Source organism: Motacilla alba, chromosome 3, assembly GCF_015832195.1.
Source record: "Motacilla alba alba isolate MOTALB_02 chromosome 3, Motacilla_alba_V1.0_pri, whole genome shotgun sequence".
NCBI classification, from domain to species: Eukaryota; Metazoa; Chordata; class Aves; order Passeriformes; family Motacillidae; genus Motacilla; species Motacilla alba.
The window spans coordinates 77,728,787-77,743,164 of record NC_052018.1 but is presented as its reverse complement, the minus strand read 5'-3'; the positions used below and the strand labels follow the sequence as shown (position 1 = coordinate 77,743,164).

The following is a 14,378-nucleotide window of genomic DNA, read 5'->3' as shown; positions in this document are numbered from 1 at the left end:
ATCTGCTCTCCATTGCGACCACCCCCCTCCAGCAAACACCCTTCCCCTGCTGCTCCTCCTCCCTTCCCGCTCCGGCTCGCAGCTCGGCTCGCACCCGCCGCTTCCTTTCTTCCAACGATGTTTTCCTGCTCTACGGGGCGAAGTGTTTGCTGAACTTTCCTAACAGTTTGGGGGGCGGGCGGGAGGATCCCGAGGCTTTTTTCCTCCTCCGCCCCGCCCGGAGCAGGTTGGGGGGCAGCGAGCGGAGAGGGATCCGCGCCCCGGGCGCAGGTCGCACGCACACGCGTGCGGAGAGGAAACCCTTGCGCCACGGCTCCGCGACGTTCGCCGGCTGCAGGGGCTCCCGCTGTGGAAATGGGTCGGATCAGATGGGGCTTCCTCCTCCTCCTCGCTGCCTGTGCGCTTTTGTCACCAGGGCTCGCAGCTTCCGAAAAGGGCAGGCTAAGGAGGATCACGTACGTCCTGCAGCCCGGCCGGGGCAGCTCCTCTGGCAGCCGGCAGCAGCGCCCGACCCTCCTCGGGGGGGAGCAGCAGCAGCAGCAGCGCACGTTCAATGTGCAGCTGAACACGCGCTACGGCGGCGGCGGCGGCCCCCTGGAGCGGACCCGGCGGATGAGCAAGCCGGGCAGCGCCGCCGTCCAACTCCGCCTGGGCCCCGCCGGCCAGGTCCACCCCAACTCCGCCGCTCACGCCTCCTCCTTCGCCAAGCCGGCCCGCTTCAGCCCGCGGCTCAAGGCGCCGCCGGGCCCCCACGGCAACAGCAGCGCCGCCCTGCCCCTCCGCCAGAAGCACCAGCTGCCGCCGCCGCCGGGGTAAGGCGCCCTCCCGTCCCGTACGTGCCCCGCTCCACCGCCGCAGCTCCCGACCACCGCCGGCATCCCCACTGCGGCCGCTGTCGCCCCCTCGGGAGGGGGGAGAGGGCGGGGGGCTGTCCCGGGCTCCGGGGGCACCGCGGCGTTACCTGCCCCCGGTTACCTGCCCGGACCATCCGCGGCCCGTGAGGCCGGCTGCGGGGCCAGCTCCCCCCGTCCCGGGAGTCCGCGGCGGCCCCGCGCCCGGCGCGAGGCGTCGAGTTTAATCGGGAGGGTTCATTCTTCCCGCCTTTTGTTTCCCCGGCCCAGCGCCCGCCCCGCGGCTCGGCTCGGGATGGGGAGCGAGGGTGCCCCGCCGGACTCTGGTCCTTGTTTGCTATTCCCGCAGGGTCAATGTGTGCGGGGGGCAGTGCTGCCACGGCTGGAGCAAGGCCACCGGCTCCCAGCGGTGCATCAAACGTGAGTAGCCGTGCGGTCGGGGAGGGGCGTGTGGTAGGAGATGTGGTGGAACCCGAGGGGACCAGGCTGGCACCTGGCGAAGGGGTGGGTGCTGGGATCGTCTGTAGGTAAAGAGGTGCTGGCTGAGCTACAGAACCCAGTGGACATATCTAACACTCTCTCTTCCATCCTCAAATCCCTCCTTCCTAACATTCACCTTTGCTGAAGGGTGATTAGTGGGTGTCTCTTGCATTCATTCGTAGCACAGTGATATTTTTGGAGAGAGCTTTTTGGAGGCTTTGTATGTGTGAACGTCCCCTCGCCATCAGTTCTTGGTTTTTAGGGGTCTTTAGAATGGGGGGCTTAACAGGGTAAAGAATATACCAGGGGAGTGAGCCATGGCACGTGAATGATCCGCTGCTTACCACATGGAATTTTTGAATCACTGAACAACGTGAAAGAAGTGAGTTTGGTGAAGGTGGAGTGATGTACCTTTACTGGCATAAGTAGCAACAAAAAATGTGTGCATAAAATAACAGAGTCAATCCTGATATGCTCTAGTTGTGCTTTCTAATGGGAAAGCAGAAGAATTTCTGCTACTTTAGGCAAGACTCAGGATGATTGCAAATGGCTAAACGGGAGTCATGTCATGAGGTCAGGAAAGACTGGAAGGGCATACGGGAAACTCCTATGAGTATCAGTGAGATTGGGGAGATCTGGGAATATTGCTGTAGTTCAGCAGGCAGATTGCTGTCCCTGAGAGAGCTGGAGTAAACACTGCTTTTGAGATTTTTTTTTTCTCTGGCTTTTGTCCCTGTGTGGGATTTTTCACAATAGGGAGCAATCACTTCTGTAATCCTTACTGAGGTCAAGTACCTTTGACCTGCATGGACCTGTTGCTAAGAAGCAAAGACTTTATGACAGTAGTTAAAGACAAAACTTTACCATTTCCCTACTAATGTATTTAAGATATTCTTCTAAATTAACATTTTCAAACATATGCTGCTGTGTTAGGTTAGTCACATTTGCTTAACACTTTACAAGTACTAGAATGTTTTCCTTCAGATTATAGTGGTATTTTGAGGCTAACTGCAGAGCTTAATAAAAATCTACCTTAGCTTAAAGACTTATATATAAAAAAAAAGTCTTAGTGATTTCAGGACATTAAGTGAAAAATGTATTTTAACTGTGCTATTGTCAACCAATTTTATTTTCACTATTTTGAACAAAATCCAAACAATATTTTGGTTTTTTTCTTAATGTCTTTTTCTCTGTCTTCTAGTAACTTTCATTTCCAGGTAACTTTTTTGTTTGTAAAATAGATAATTTTCTTTGCTTTTTGTGACCTTTATGCTTTGTCTTTTTCACTTCCCTGATTATCACTTATCTTTTTTATTCACTTTTACTTTTAGAGTCTTCAGTAAGGACCAAGTCAGACAATTAGATTTTTATGTGATAGCTGTGTAGAATTTAATTTAAATCCATTAATTACTTGGATAGTTCATATAGTTACTGGAGGAATGGAGTAGCAGAGACAAAGTTAAAAGAAAGAAAGGTGGGGGGATTTTCTCATTTTGTGCCTCTGATATTAGGCTCTCCTTAGCACTAAATATTTTTATTCCCTGCTCTGATGGTGCTCTAATTCCTCCTAGCAGTGGTATAATACACTTGGCTTGGATTTTCTCAGTTTCACCCCTCTCTTGGCAGGCCAAGGGAAGCACTGAATGTACTGAAGTTGTCTGTTTTGTAACTTAGGCAAACCATGAGATAGCATTGACTTGATTCAGCTCACAGTCATAAAAGCCAAATATCACCTTTTCTGGAAGATCCTGATGTTCCTTTCAGAAGAAAAGAAAATCTGTAACTGAAAAATCTATAACTGAACAACAGTTAACCCCTTTGTTTCCTGTAAAATTATATAGATAGCAGGCTCTGTGGGTTTTGAGCGCCTCATTGCAGCAGTGGATTAACTGTGCCACAGATGCTGGCACACCTGAGCTGACTTGATGCTAAGTCAGTTTGATTCTGTCAGGGTTTATTAGTTCAGGCTCAGTATCACTTTAATAAGCTCTTTAGTCTCTAGGGCCAGATTTTATTCTTTTGCATGGTGCAAAGCCTGAGTTAATAAACCCCAGACCCATACTGGTTCTTTCCAGAGCCAACTTCCATTTATCTGCATCATGCTTCCAGAACCAGAGTGCTGAGAGCCAGCTCTGATCAGCGTGGTTTATTAGCTCAGGTGTAATCCCAGGCTGGAACAAGCAGCATGTGTTTCTGCTCTGCTGCACCTGTGTGAATAAGCCTGCCTGGAACCCTCAGAAAGAGGGGGTGAAGGGTAGAGGTCTGGTCTTGCAGCCAGGCTGCCTTCGCTTCCCTTTGCCTTGCTGGGTGGTGTTTGCCAGCTCTGCTTTCTCATGTGTGAGGCTGTAGCTGCCCTTCCCTTGGGTGACTTCTGTCCCAGCGGGTGGCAGTCTGGCTGGGAGCAGTGGCAGCCACATCGCTTTTCCCTCAGTAGCAGCAACAGGAGGTGTTTGAAGTATCTCTGTGCAGGTCAGAGGGCAGCATCTGTACTGAGGAGGCAAGGGAATTTTGCAAGTACTTTTATTTAAACTTGAGTCTGGAGCTGAACTGCCTGTTGTGTTTACATTTGTTCATGTTCTCTTGGAAGCTTGACAGTCCTCAGAAGGTGAGCTTCTGTCTTTCTGTGAACTCTATGAGGGTGCCTACCATATCCAATTTAGACATGTAGGGTTTCCCCCCCTCTGTCCCTAATATTTCAGTTTAATATTGTGAAGTTTTAATAACTTTTTTCAAACTCAGAGTGACTTAAATTATGAAGAGCCGCATTATTCTAATTAAAAAGATGAAATGATAACACTCAGTGTTAGAAGTATTCCGAATTGCTTTATGCTGGGCATATGATGCCTAACAATGAAAACCAACCTTTTTGAAGCTTTCAGAACATCCACCCTTGGGTAAAGACAAAGGTGGGAAAAAATTGAACCACAACAGTACACATCTTGGAAAGTCAGAAGCACGTGAAAGGGTTTAGGACAAGGATAGTCTTCCAGTCATAGTTATCATAGGTTATAATCTGTGCAAGTGTAGTAATGAGATACCACCAAGGCTGGAGACACCATGTTTTGTTAGTACTTGTTGCATAACAGAGCTTTATAGAAACATTAATTAGCTTTGTAACATGTCTCTAAGGCAAGAAAAGCTAAGAGTGTGGGGTTTTTATGATTTCATTAATGGAAATTAAATCATAGGTTAAATGTGGTCTTGGACAAGTTATAACAACTGTCAGGAAGGCCTGTGCTGGAAGTGAGGAGTTCCCACCACTCAAATGCATGTTTATCCTGTGGAAATCTGTTGTCTCCTACTTTGCTACTTACTACTAAATTTCTGTTAGTTAAGGCTACTACAAAATATGCTCTTCTGCTTGTTCTGGTTTTGTTTGCTTAAAGGTTTTTCATGTTGGGAATGTAAGAGAAAATTACCTATTGTATGGAGAATCTGATATCTTAAAAAGATACATGAGAAGAACCACCTTGTAGTAGTAAACCCCTTGTAAAATGTATAATATGTTATATTGGAATATTAATAGCAGTTGTTTGTGAGTGATCTCAATGTAAACTGGATGGTTAAAAAAATGGAAAGGAGAGAGCCTGCAGTTTTTAATGGCATGGGTTCCTTATTGTGAAGGTGTAAGAAAGGCTCATAGGACAAAGAGGTGTGGAATTGGATTTTGGAAGAACACATTTAGAGTAAATTTCCTATAGGGAGAGAAATTGCTGTCTATGTAAAACCCAGATATGCCACCATTGTCAATTAAGATTTAAAAGGGTATTAAGTCTTTCTTAGCAGAAGGTGTTGTGTGTGTGCATGCATGTATTCCAGTACTTTGGTGTTGGAACTGGACTGAGTTCCATGAGTTTGATCATGAGCTGTCTGTCACTTGCCTGGGCACTTTGGGAAGGCTATCAGAAAATAAGAGAGCAGTCTGTTGGCTTTTTCTTCGTATTAAAAGACTATCTTGATAATTCTCTTTTAAGAAAGACTGCCTGACTCAATGTTAAATAAATACTTAGAGGTTTAATTTATTTTTCAGAATAAGAAGATACACAACAGTAGATAGTTGTTGCTGTAGAGGAAGGAGACTAGAAAGTTGTGTGAATACTTGCCCCTAGGAAGGGTCCCCTTTGTTCAGTTTCTGAATCTGCTTGGCCTCTGCTTGTGTACTGCTGCTCAATTTGAGCCACCTCTTCCCTAAAGTTCCAGAGCTGCACTTCTTGCTGTGGCTGAGTAAGCATGCTGCAGCTTTGTATCTCCTTCAGGACATGGGCACCTGACAGTGTGACCAGTGGCTCCAGATCACCTGGATGGAGTGTGCCCTAAGCTGCTTCCAGCTTGTGCTTCTGAATTTCTTGGGGAAGGTGAGGGAAAGATTGCACACTTGGGTCTTGTCCTGGAATAGGGTTAGGATCCAGACCTGGAAACTTAGAAATATACGTGAGTCCTCCAGTTTAGACGTAAAACTCTGTATCACTAAACATTTTAGTATGGGTTGCTCGGAATCTACTCTTTTTCTGCCTTCAGTTCAGCTCTTAGAAAGGGGTACCCAGGAGAGCTGTACTTTTCATCATCGGAACCGAGTACTTCCGATGTTTGCAGCTGTGCTTCTTGGCGGTTTTCTGGTCACAACCGGTTCCTGAGGCTTGTGCTTTATCAGTTTTGTGGCTTTGAGTTTTACCAAGTTCTGTTTATTTACATTGTGTATACAAAGCCTAACTATAACATACTGGCCCCAAATGTTGTTTCTTCTCATTCTAAGTCCATCATCTCAGTAAAAGCAGTATCAATCTCCTTCAAATTAAATTTGTCGAAATTAATTGTCTAAATCAAAATTTAATATCTGAGTTTTAAGGAGACAAACTATTTTGACCCATGTGGCTGACCTATACATTAGTCCTTTTTGATCTATCTATCCTTTGATGTGGTCTTTAAACAATTCAGAATTGAAAAACTGAACGTTTGAGAAGCTTGGTTTTGCCTTTGCTGTGCTTGCTACTGTAATACGTAAAGAAAACTTTTGAATTTCATGTGCAGGAAATGGGCTTTTGTAGTGAGAAAGTGCTTGTTAGGCCTTGGTAGTAATTCTTCTCTGCTTTATTTTTCACTTACTGCTCTTGGGAAGGGGATAGAATGACAGGGTCCAAATTCTTGTAGTCTTTTACTACATTAGCAAGCAGCATGGAGCAGATCTGTAGACAAAACCTTTTGGGTTTGATGACCTGTGTCCCAGGGCATGAGTGTTTCAGGGCTTAGTGTTTTATTTTGGACAAAGGTGTAGGCTGGTCGTGTGGAATGAACACCAATATGAGGCTGAAGTACATTAGGTGCATTCTTGGAGTGCTCATGTTTTGAGTTTTGCGTTTTATTATTTAGATATATTTTTTTCTTTTCGTCTTAAAAGAAATAGAGTGCACACACCTAAAGATGGTCCCACAACACAAACCAAACCTCTGTAAGCGCAATTGGAGTGACAGCTTCAGGAGAGGCTGACCTGAATCAGCAGTAAGGCAGACTTTGAGCACAGTGTCTGTCTCCTGGCCATGGTTGGCAGCCAACCTCCCTCCTGTGAGACCCGGCTGTAAAAGAGCTGTAAGAAGGTGGGAGAGCTGTTAGCTGCTGCCTGCTCTGTACATGACCATGCCATGTGCCATTCCCTCATTTTGGCAAGGAAACTTAAGTCCACAGTTAGTATGAAGTGAAACCTACCCAGCCTTCTCTTTGTGAGACTCTGGGGACTTTACTGGAAACAAGCTCATAATGGTACATAGTCTGTTTCATACAAATAGTACAAGTGTGTAGAGAATTAAGACAGAACAAAAAAAAAAACAAAACAAAAAAGAGAACCTTAAAAGAAACCTGTCAAGACTTTGTGCTCTCACACTGGAGCAGATGACAGATTGATAGTGAACTTGTTGAGCTCATTGCAGAAGTTAGTGTTAACAAAAGAAGCGGGACCTGCAGTAAAATTGTGGTAAATCTACAGTGGATAAAAACTCCTGAACACTTCCCTTCTTAATAGAGAATCAGGAGGAACGTAGAAAACTGAGGTGTTTTGGTTTTATTTTTTTCCCCCACCCTTTCACTTTGTTGGCTGTTTGTTTTCAGTGTGTGACTTGGAAGTGGAGTAGAAAGCTGTGTAGGTGCAAGGGAAAGCCGTGGTTCATCCCTCAGTTGTGGAATTCCCAGTTCTGCACGTGTTTAGGAACAAAAGGATGTATTGACAGAGAAGTGATACTTTGATACTCACAGTAATAGTCTTACACCTCTCTCCTTAGAGCCACTCTTCCTGAGCATGGAGAAGGGAAGAGCTGGAAGGGGGCATGCTCCCCTCTTCTTCCTGTCCTGGAAAGTGGCTTTGTGTATGGGATCAGTGAGCCTCCCAACCTTGGGAAATGCAGGGCTGTAGCGAGGTGTGGGGTTCTTCTCTCTGTGAGGCCTTGAGAAAATGCAGCCTTCACCATGAAGGGCTGCTTGTGCTGACTGATCCTGCCTTAAAGGAAGCTTGGATTGCCGGGGAGCTATAGGATTTGTGGAGGGTAGATGAAAAGGGACACACACCTCCCTAAGCTGTCTTCGTGTTCAAACTCTGGAGTACTGGGTGTTAACAGATTATTGATGGTTCGGATGGCTGAGTCAGTCCATGTTCTGTAACTGATATATTAGTTGTTAGACTGATGTTGGGTTGGGTTTGAGGTTTCTTTCTTTAGTTAGCTTTTTGTTCTGCCTTTAAAAGCAGCAGTACTTGTATAGCCTAATTTATTCCTAGAAAATAGATCCTGTGCATTGATTCAAGAAAGAAAGCAAATCTTTAACATTTCTCCACATCTATGACTGTGCACACACGGGGAAGAAGCATTTTACATTTAGCAAGGCAAGATGTTCATTTAAATACGGAGCTAAAAATAGGTCTGCTTGGGCATGTTCTTTTTTTTTTTTTCTTTATTTTGTGAAGTGCACATAGTAATCCCTGCATGTGGGAAACTGTTTTGTGTCCTATGGCAAGATTTTCTTTTTTTTTATAATTGAGATCGGGTTTTTATTATCCCTAGATGGCAATTTAGGCCTGGAATTTCAGAGAAGCTCAACTGAATTGTGGACTCTTATTGAGAATTGGTTGAATTTAGGGAAAACTTTATCGTATTTACTGTTTTGCTACTCTATTGTAATTAATAGTTTTTTCTCAAGTCTTCTTCTTTTCTTGTAATACTTCAGTTGTCTGAATCCTGCATCCAGTTAAATATTTCCAGTTGTCTTTTTACTGAGCTTGTCTTAGTTCGTTCAGTTTCCTGCAAATTTATTATGAAGTATTTTGTAACAAAATGAGTAAGCACTGTACTGAGAAACGTTAGGAGAATTAAAAATGATTGCATACTGGAGTGTTAACCACTCAAGCAGCAAAAACATGTGGATCTGCTGGTTTCCTTGGCTTAGTCCATTCTGTAATGAACAATTTTTGTTTTTATTTGTGGGCACTGGAATGATAAAGGGATTTGTAGCATGAGAAATGTTTGTGTTATCAGAATATGCATAGTTATGATCTCCTATAATTAAATACTTTAAAATGCCTCTCAGATTGTACAGTCTTAAATATTTATATTATACAAACTCCAGTAAACACAACATGACTGAAAATGCCAAGTATGAAACAGTGTGTTATATTCTTGTTGCTGATAGAATAATGCATACTTTTGCTGAAGTTTAGCTTTTGAAGTATTTGAGTACAGTTGCTATTCAATTCTGCTGAGTCTTGGCATTCAGAGATTATACTATGGAGATACATAGAAAATAATATCAGTAAAGCACATTATGTTGCCATTAGGTTAAGAGAGAAACTGTTTTTTGTGTGTCTGTTCTAAAAGAAATATGTATGCTAAAAGCATTGTTTTTTGTTTCCCTCCCTTCCTGGAGGTCATGTTTACATGCCATTGTGGGAATGAATCTGATGGTTTGAAGTGGACAGCAAAGAATTCAGACACGTGCTTTCATTTGAAGTATATTTAGGGAAAGAATTCCTTAAGACCATATAGTTATGATAAAAACAAGTTCCTGTGTAGAAAGACACAGATGGTTGTAATACTACCTCCATTAGTAATGTAGAGGTCACACAGGTTTTCTGCAGTTAATGTAATTTCTTAGGATTGTATAAAAGTAATTTCAGCTTTTTTTTTTTTTTAAATAGAATGGTTTTACAACAAGATTGTATGACCCTTGGTTGCAAATTCCTCTCTCCTTTGTTCTCAATGAATATTTAGAATTATTGGATATATTTCTGGTAAACTTTTCAATTTTTGGAATCTCTTTGGTGTGAGATACCCAGATAGAGAACTAGGTCCCCAGAAAAACATTAACTTCGGTGAACTTTTGGGTTGCTAGACTCCAGTTGCATCCTCAGTCCTGACAATGACTTGATGCTTAAAAGGGTATTCAGAGTAAAAGCCAAATATTAAGTGGTGAGCTAAGCAGTAGGGTAGTTCAGAAAGCAGGAAGTTCTAAAAAAAAAACCCTGCTCTTCTTCAGGATGTCAGCACCATATTCAGGTTTTTTTGAGGCAAACTGAAATATGCCTCTTTGCTTTCAGAACCCACAGCTTTTTGCCTTCCAAGGAAAGTATTTCACTGCTTTTCTTCTGGAATCGGTGGGGGATCATCACTCTGTCTTTCAACCCAGCAGGAGTTAAAGGTGCCTTTGTATCACAGCTTCTTGTTTAGGGTGTGCACTCAACCAAGATGAGCTTTGGTTTGATTTGCTTGTGTGCTTGGAGAATAAAAATCTTGCATTCTTGCAAGAAGGCAGTATTTGTTATGCCTTTAACAGTATTCCTATATTACATGTAAAGAAACTTGAAAACTCTGCCCTCAGCACAGACGTATCCATGTCATAGTGTTGGTTTTTCCCCTTTCTGTAAACTTGATGCATGCATCATTTCTCAACCATTTTGTGCTGGAATCTGAAACAGCTCTATGCTTAAAATCCTCTTTCCAATTGCTGTACTTTCTATTATTTGCCCTCTGGCATGTATTGTGCCTGACAGGATTTACACACTCCCGTGGGAGAAGTTGATACATACTGTGCCAATGTGCACAGTGATGAAATTTGTTTAAACTGGTGCTGAACTATTATGTGTGCTAAAGAGGAGAAAAAAAAAAAGGTAAATTTCATGTGGAAAAAGAAATCTGGTGGATGGGTCTATTAGAAATAGCATAAGACTCACAGCATTGTTATAGTAATTGTGTTGAAGTATTAGGATTGTAATGATTGTAATGATCTTAATCCAAGAGTTAGTGTTAGTTTAGTATTACTTTAATGGAAACATTTTTAGGACAAGTGAAGTCGGTTATACTTGTATTTTGATTCATTTGAAGGAAAAAATATAAATTTTTATCTAAACTCCTTCCATAAGTGACAGCATTTTATTCTTACTGATTCCAGATAATTTATTATACTTAATTTGGAATGTACTGAAACAAATTACATTCTGTATATGTAGAAATTTTTAAATATTTGTGTTTTGAAGCTATTATAAATCTTTTATTTTAGGTCTTGCTTCTGCAAATATTTATATACACTTTAACTATAATGACATGAGCACATGGACTGAAAAGTGTGTATGTATAGATCAGTCCCAAACCAACATAAGATGTTTTGGAAGGGGTGTGTATAAACCTAATGTTAATGTTATTTTACCCTTGCTTTTCTGAAAGAATGTCACAAATACAACCATGAAATGCCTGATATGCATTTTTCAAAGCTGGTAGTAGTCTGTCCGAGAGAGTGGGAGAGTGGTGAGCAGTAGTTGATTAGGGAAAGATGTATAAAAAGGATGAGCATTTTGGGATACAGTTTTGGGCTTTTTGTGACTTAGGTACTTCTGAAGCAAATATGTCACTGTGATTTTATTTTTAATAGATACAGATTACATGATCTTAAAACATAAACGAACCCAAGACAATCCTTGTCCCTTCCTCACTGGATTGGGTCTGGCTGAGCTGGAGCTGTGCTTTGCGTTGGTACCTAGAAAGGTGTTGGTAACCCTCCAGGGTTTTGGCTACTGCTGAGCAGCCCTGGCACAGCACCAGCAATGTCTCTCAACACTCCTTTCCCCTCATCAATAGGCTGGGAGTGGGCAAGATCCTGGGAGGGGACACAACTGGGACAGCTGACCCAAACTGACCAAAGGGATATTGCGTACCATATGACATCAGCTCAGATAGAAAAGCTAAGGAAAGGTGAAGAAACAGAGGGCATTTGTAATTTACAAAGCTTGCCTTCTGATGCTACCTGTACAACTGCTGAAGCCCTGCTTTTTGGGAAGTGGCTGAACATCACTTGCTGATAGGAAGTAAAGAATAAAGCTGTTTTTTTTCTCTTTACTTGTGTGCACACAAACCTTTTCTTTAGTAAACTGCCTTACCTCAATCTATGAGTTGTTTTTGATTTTATTTTCTTTCCCCGGTCTAGTTGGGGACTGATAGAGCAGCTTAGTGGACACCTGGCATCCAGCCCAGGTAACCTCACCACAAACCATACTTCTGTAAAGTGAGGGAAGATGGGCTGTATTGTCTGTGCCTGGCCTTTCAATGTGGCCAACTTCCATGGCACAGCAAGTTTTGGATGTTGCAGTGAAGTAGCTCAAAGAGCAGATCAGTCAACCTCTGACAGAAAAATCTATTGAGACTTATTAAACACAAAACCAGCACTCTTGCTCAGGAAGTTGCTGAGCCTCTAATTCTTAAAAGCTGTAGTGGTATAAACTTATATTGTATCTCACCCTGTCCTTAAGCATCCACCTTAGTAATGGAGGGAGAACACTCCACTTAAGTAGATCTTTAATCTGACCCACTAAGCTTAGTCTCATTATTTGCATCTTTGCCAAGCTCCATTTTGAATTTCCAGTCATGACCCTCTTGAATTGAATAGGATGAAGCCAATTGCCTTTAACAGCAGTATATTGGCCTGCTTTTCAGTTTTGAACTTAATACTTCCACGCTGCAGGTTTTGGAAGCCTAGCTTTATGGAAAATACTGGTGTTTTCAGTTTTATGGGCCATTATTGTTGTCTTCAAACAAAATAATTAGGTCATTCATTTGGCACACTACAGCTGTCTTGAACATTTTAGAAACTAAACTGCTGTATTATGTCAATTAAAATGCTCATTTCAGTTCTTTCCTAAAAACGTGATCTTTTATCCAGTTTTGTGATCTTCTGTTATGCAACATTAATTAAGGACTCCAGTCAAAAGGTTAATTGCTGTGAAGATTTAATGGATGAGGTTTTCAACCTGTTGTCACTGGTCTTATAACATAGTTGCTGGATCTCCTGATGGCTCTTTTGTTAGAGGACAGTTAGAGTAATGCAGTTTGTCCTGTAGAGCATTTGCTTCATGTACATATAATGTGTTTCAGGGTTTACTTTACTGTCAGTGAAGTAAGAATGTTCAAGTCTATGTGGGCAAAAAAGATGAGGTAATTTCAAAGCAGGCTCTGTTTTTAGCTTTATAGTTTTAAATTCACTGCAACCTTCACTTTAATCAGTAGAAACTCAAGTTTTTGTGGGCTTCTGAAGCACAACTTTGGTTCTTAACTACAGGAAAAAGAGTTGCAGTCTTTCCAGTGTTCTTTTTTTTTTGTATGTGTACATTATTGCTTCACTTTTGAGAGATGTGCCATAATCAGTGTCCTAGCAGAGTGGGTATTTTTTCATACTGACTTTTGGTGTGGTCTTCTTAGCTTACTTGTCTGTTGAGTCACTGTTTTTTAAATAATTTATTGAGAAACTTAGAGGTTAATATAGGCACATGACTATAAATCTCCACAAATATATGAATGCTTTCTTAATGTAAAAATGGGACTTTTCAAAGTCTTGGGGTTTTTTTTAAGAATTTTTTGAGATGTTTTTCTAAAGCACTCTCAACTGGGCCCAAATTCTTCACTGTGATTTTTGCACATTTCTTAAAGATGACCCAGGTGATGGGGTCACTCTTCTGGTCTTAAGAGTCCCTCCAAAGGCAGTGAAATTAAATTAGAATTTCAGGGTCCTGAATTTATTTTCCATGACAAGATTTCAGTCGTGTGCATATAAATGAATTTTCACTGTTTCTAGAAAAATCTAAGTTTTAAAATAAGGCACAGGGAAGACTTGGCTTATCCATTACAGCATATGCTTGTTGCAAATCCCTTCTCAAGTTTACAGTGAAAATGGTCTTCAGTCTTCCAGTGAAGACAAGACAGAGTCTCAAAAATAAACAAGTAGAAGTGAGCAAATGATACTTTAGCGTTGCCAGGGAGGTGTATAATATGCAGTTAAAGTAGCCTAGTTAAATATATGAGAAGGAAGAGAACTTTCACATGGAGGGGAAAGTGTTTGTGAATAAAACCCATGCAAAACTCAGGTTTAAGTTGTAGGGCAATTCTGGTATATACGACTCATTTGCCAGTGGCTAAAATAGGCCTCCAAACTAACACAGTCCCATCCTAATGAGTTAATTCATATATATTCTTGTGCATTTAATTTATTTTTATGTATAGAAGAAGGTATTAGAACTTGATTCAAGTGTCAAGTACTCTATTTGGACCAGGGTTGTGGAATGATTTTTTAAAAAAAATAATAGTTGAGTTGGATCTATCTGAATATGGTACAGAACCCCATGTTATAGTTCAAGATATTATCTCACCTATTCTAATAAAAAATTATCACCTGAAATGTAATTTTGTTGATGTTAAAGGATCATTAACAATATTAAAAATATGCTTAGTTTGTAGGAATGAAGTAGCTAAGCCATGTTTTTTTCTTATACGTGCTTCATTGTATACCATCTTTAATGTGAATAATGAAGAATTTTTTTTGCTTTAATATTAAATAGTGTCCTTTAGATAAGATAATTAATTTACTTTACCATATTTATGTGAAATCCTCAAGGTAGACATGACTTTGCAGTATTATCTATAAACATAATCAGCAATTGCTTTTGCTTTTCTTCCTCCCTCCTTCCATTTCTTTGTCAGGATTTGCTGCTCCTCCAAGTTTCTTGTTCATTCAGAGTGGAGTTGGTACTGC

General features: G+C 41.6%; 1 protein-coding gene across 1 annotated transcript in view; it reads left to right on the top strand.

Annotated features, from left to right (window-relative positions):
• Window positions 1-210: 210 nt before the first annotated feature.
• Window positions 211-14,378, top strand: part of LTBP1 (latent transforming growth factor beta binding protein 1) — a 188,177-nt gene continuing 174,009 nt past the window's right edge. Inside the window, exons 1-2 of the mRNA XM_038131720.1 lie at window positions 211-812; window positions 1,201-1,271. Coding sequence (XP_037987648.1) covers window positions 355-812; window positions 1,201-1,271 — 529 coding nt within the window. The 5' untranslated portion in view covers window positions 211-354. The remainder of the gene's footprint in view (window positions 813-1,200; window positions 1,272-14,378) is intronic.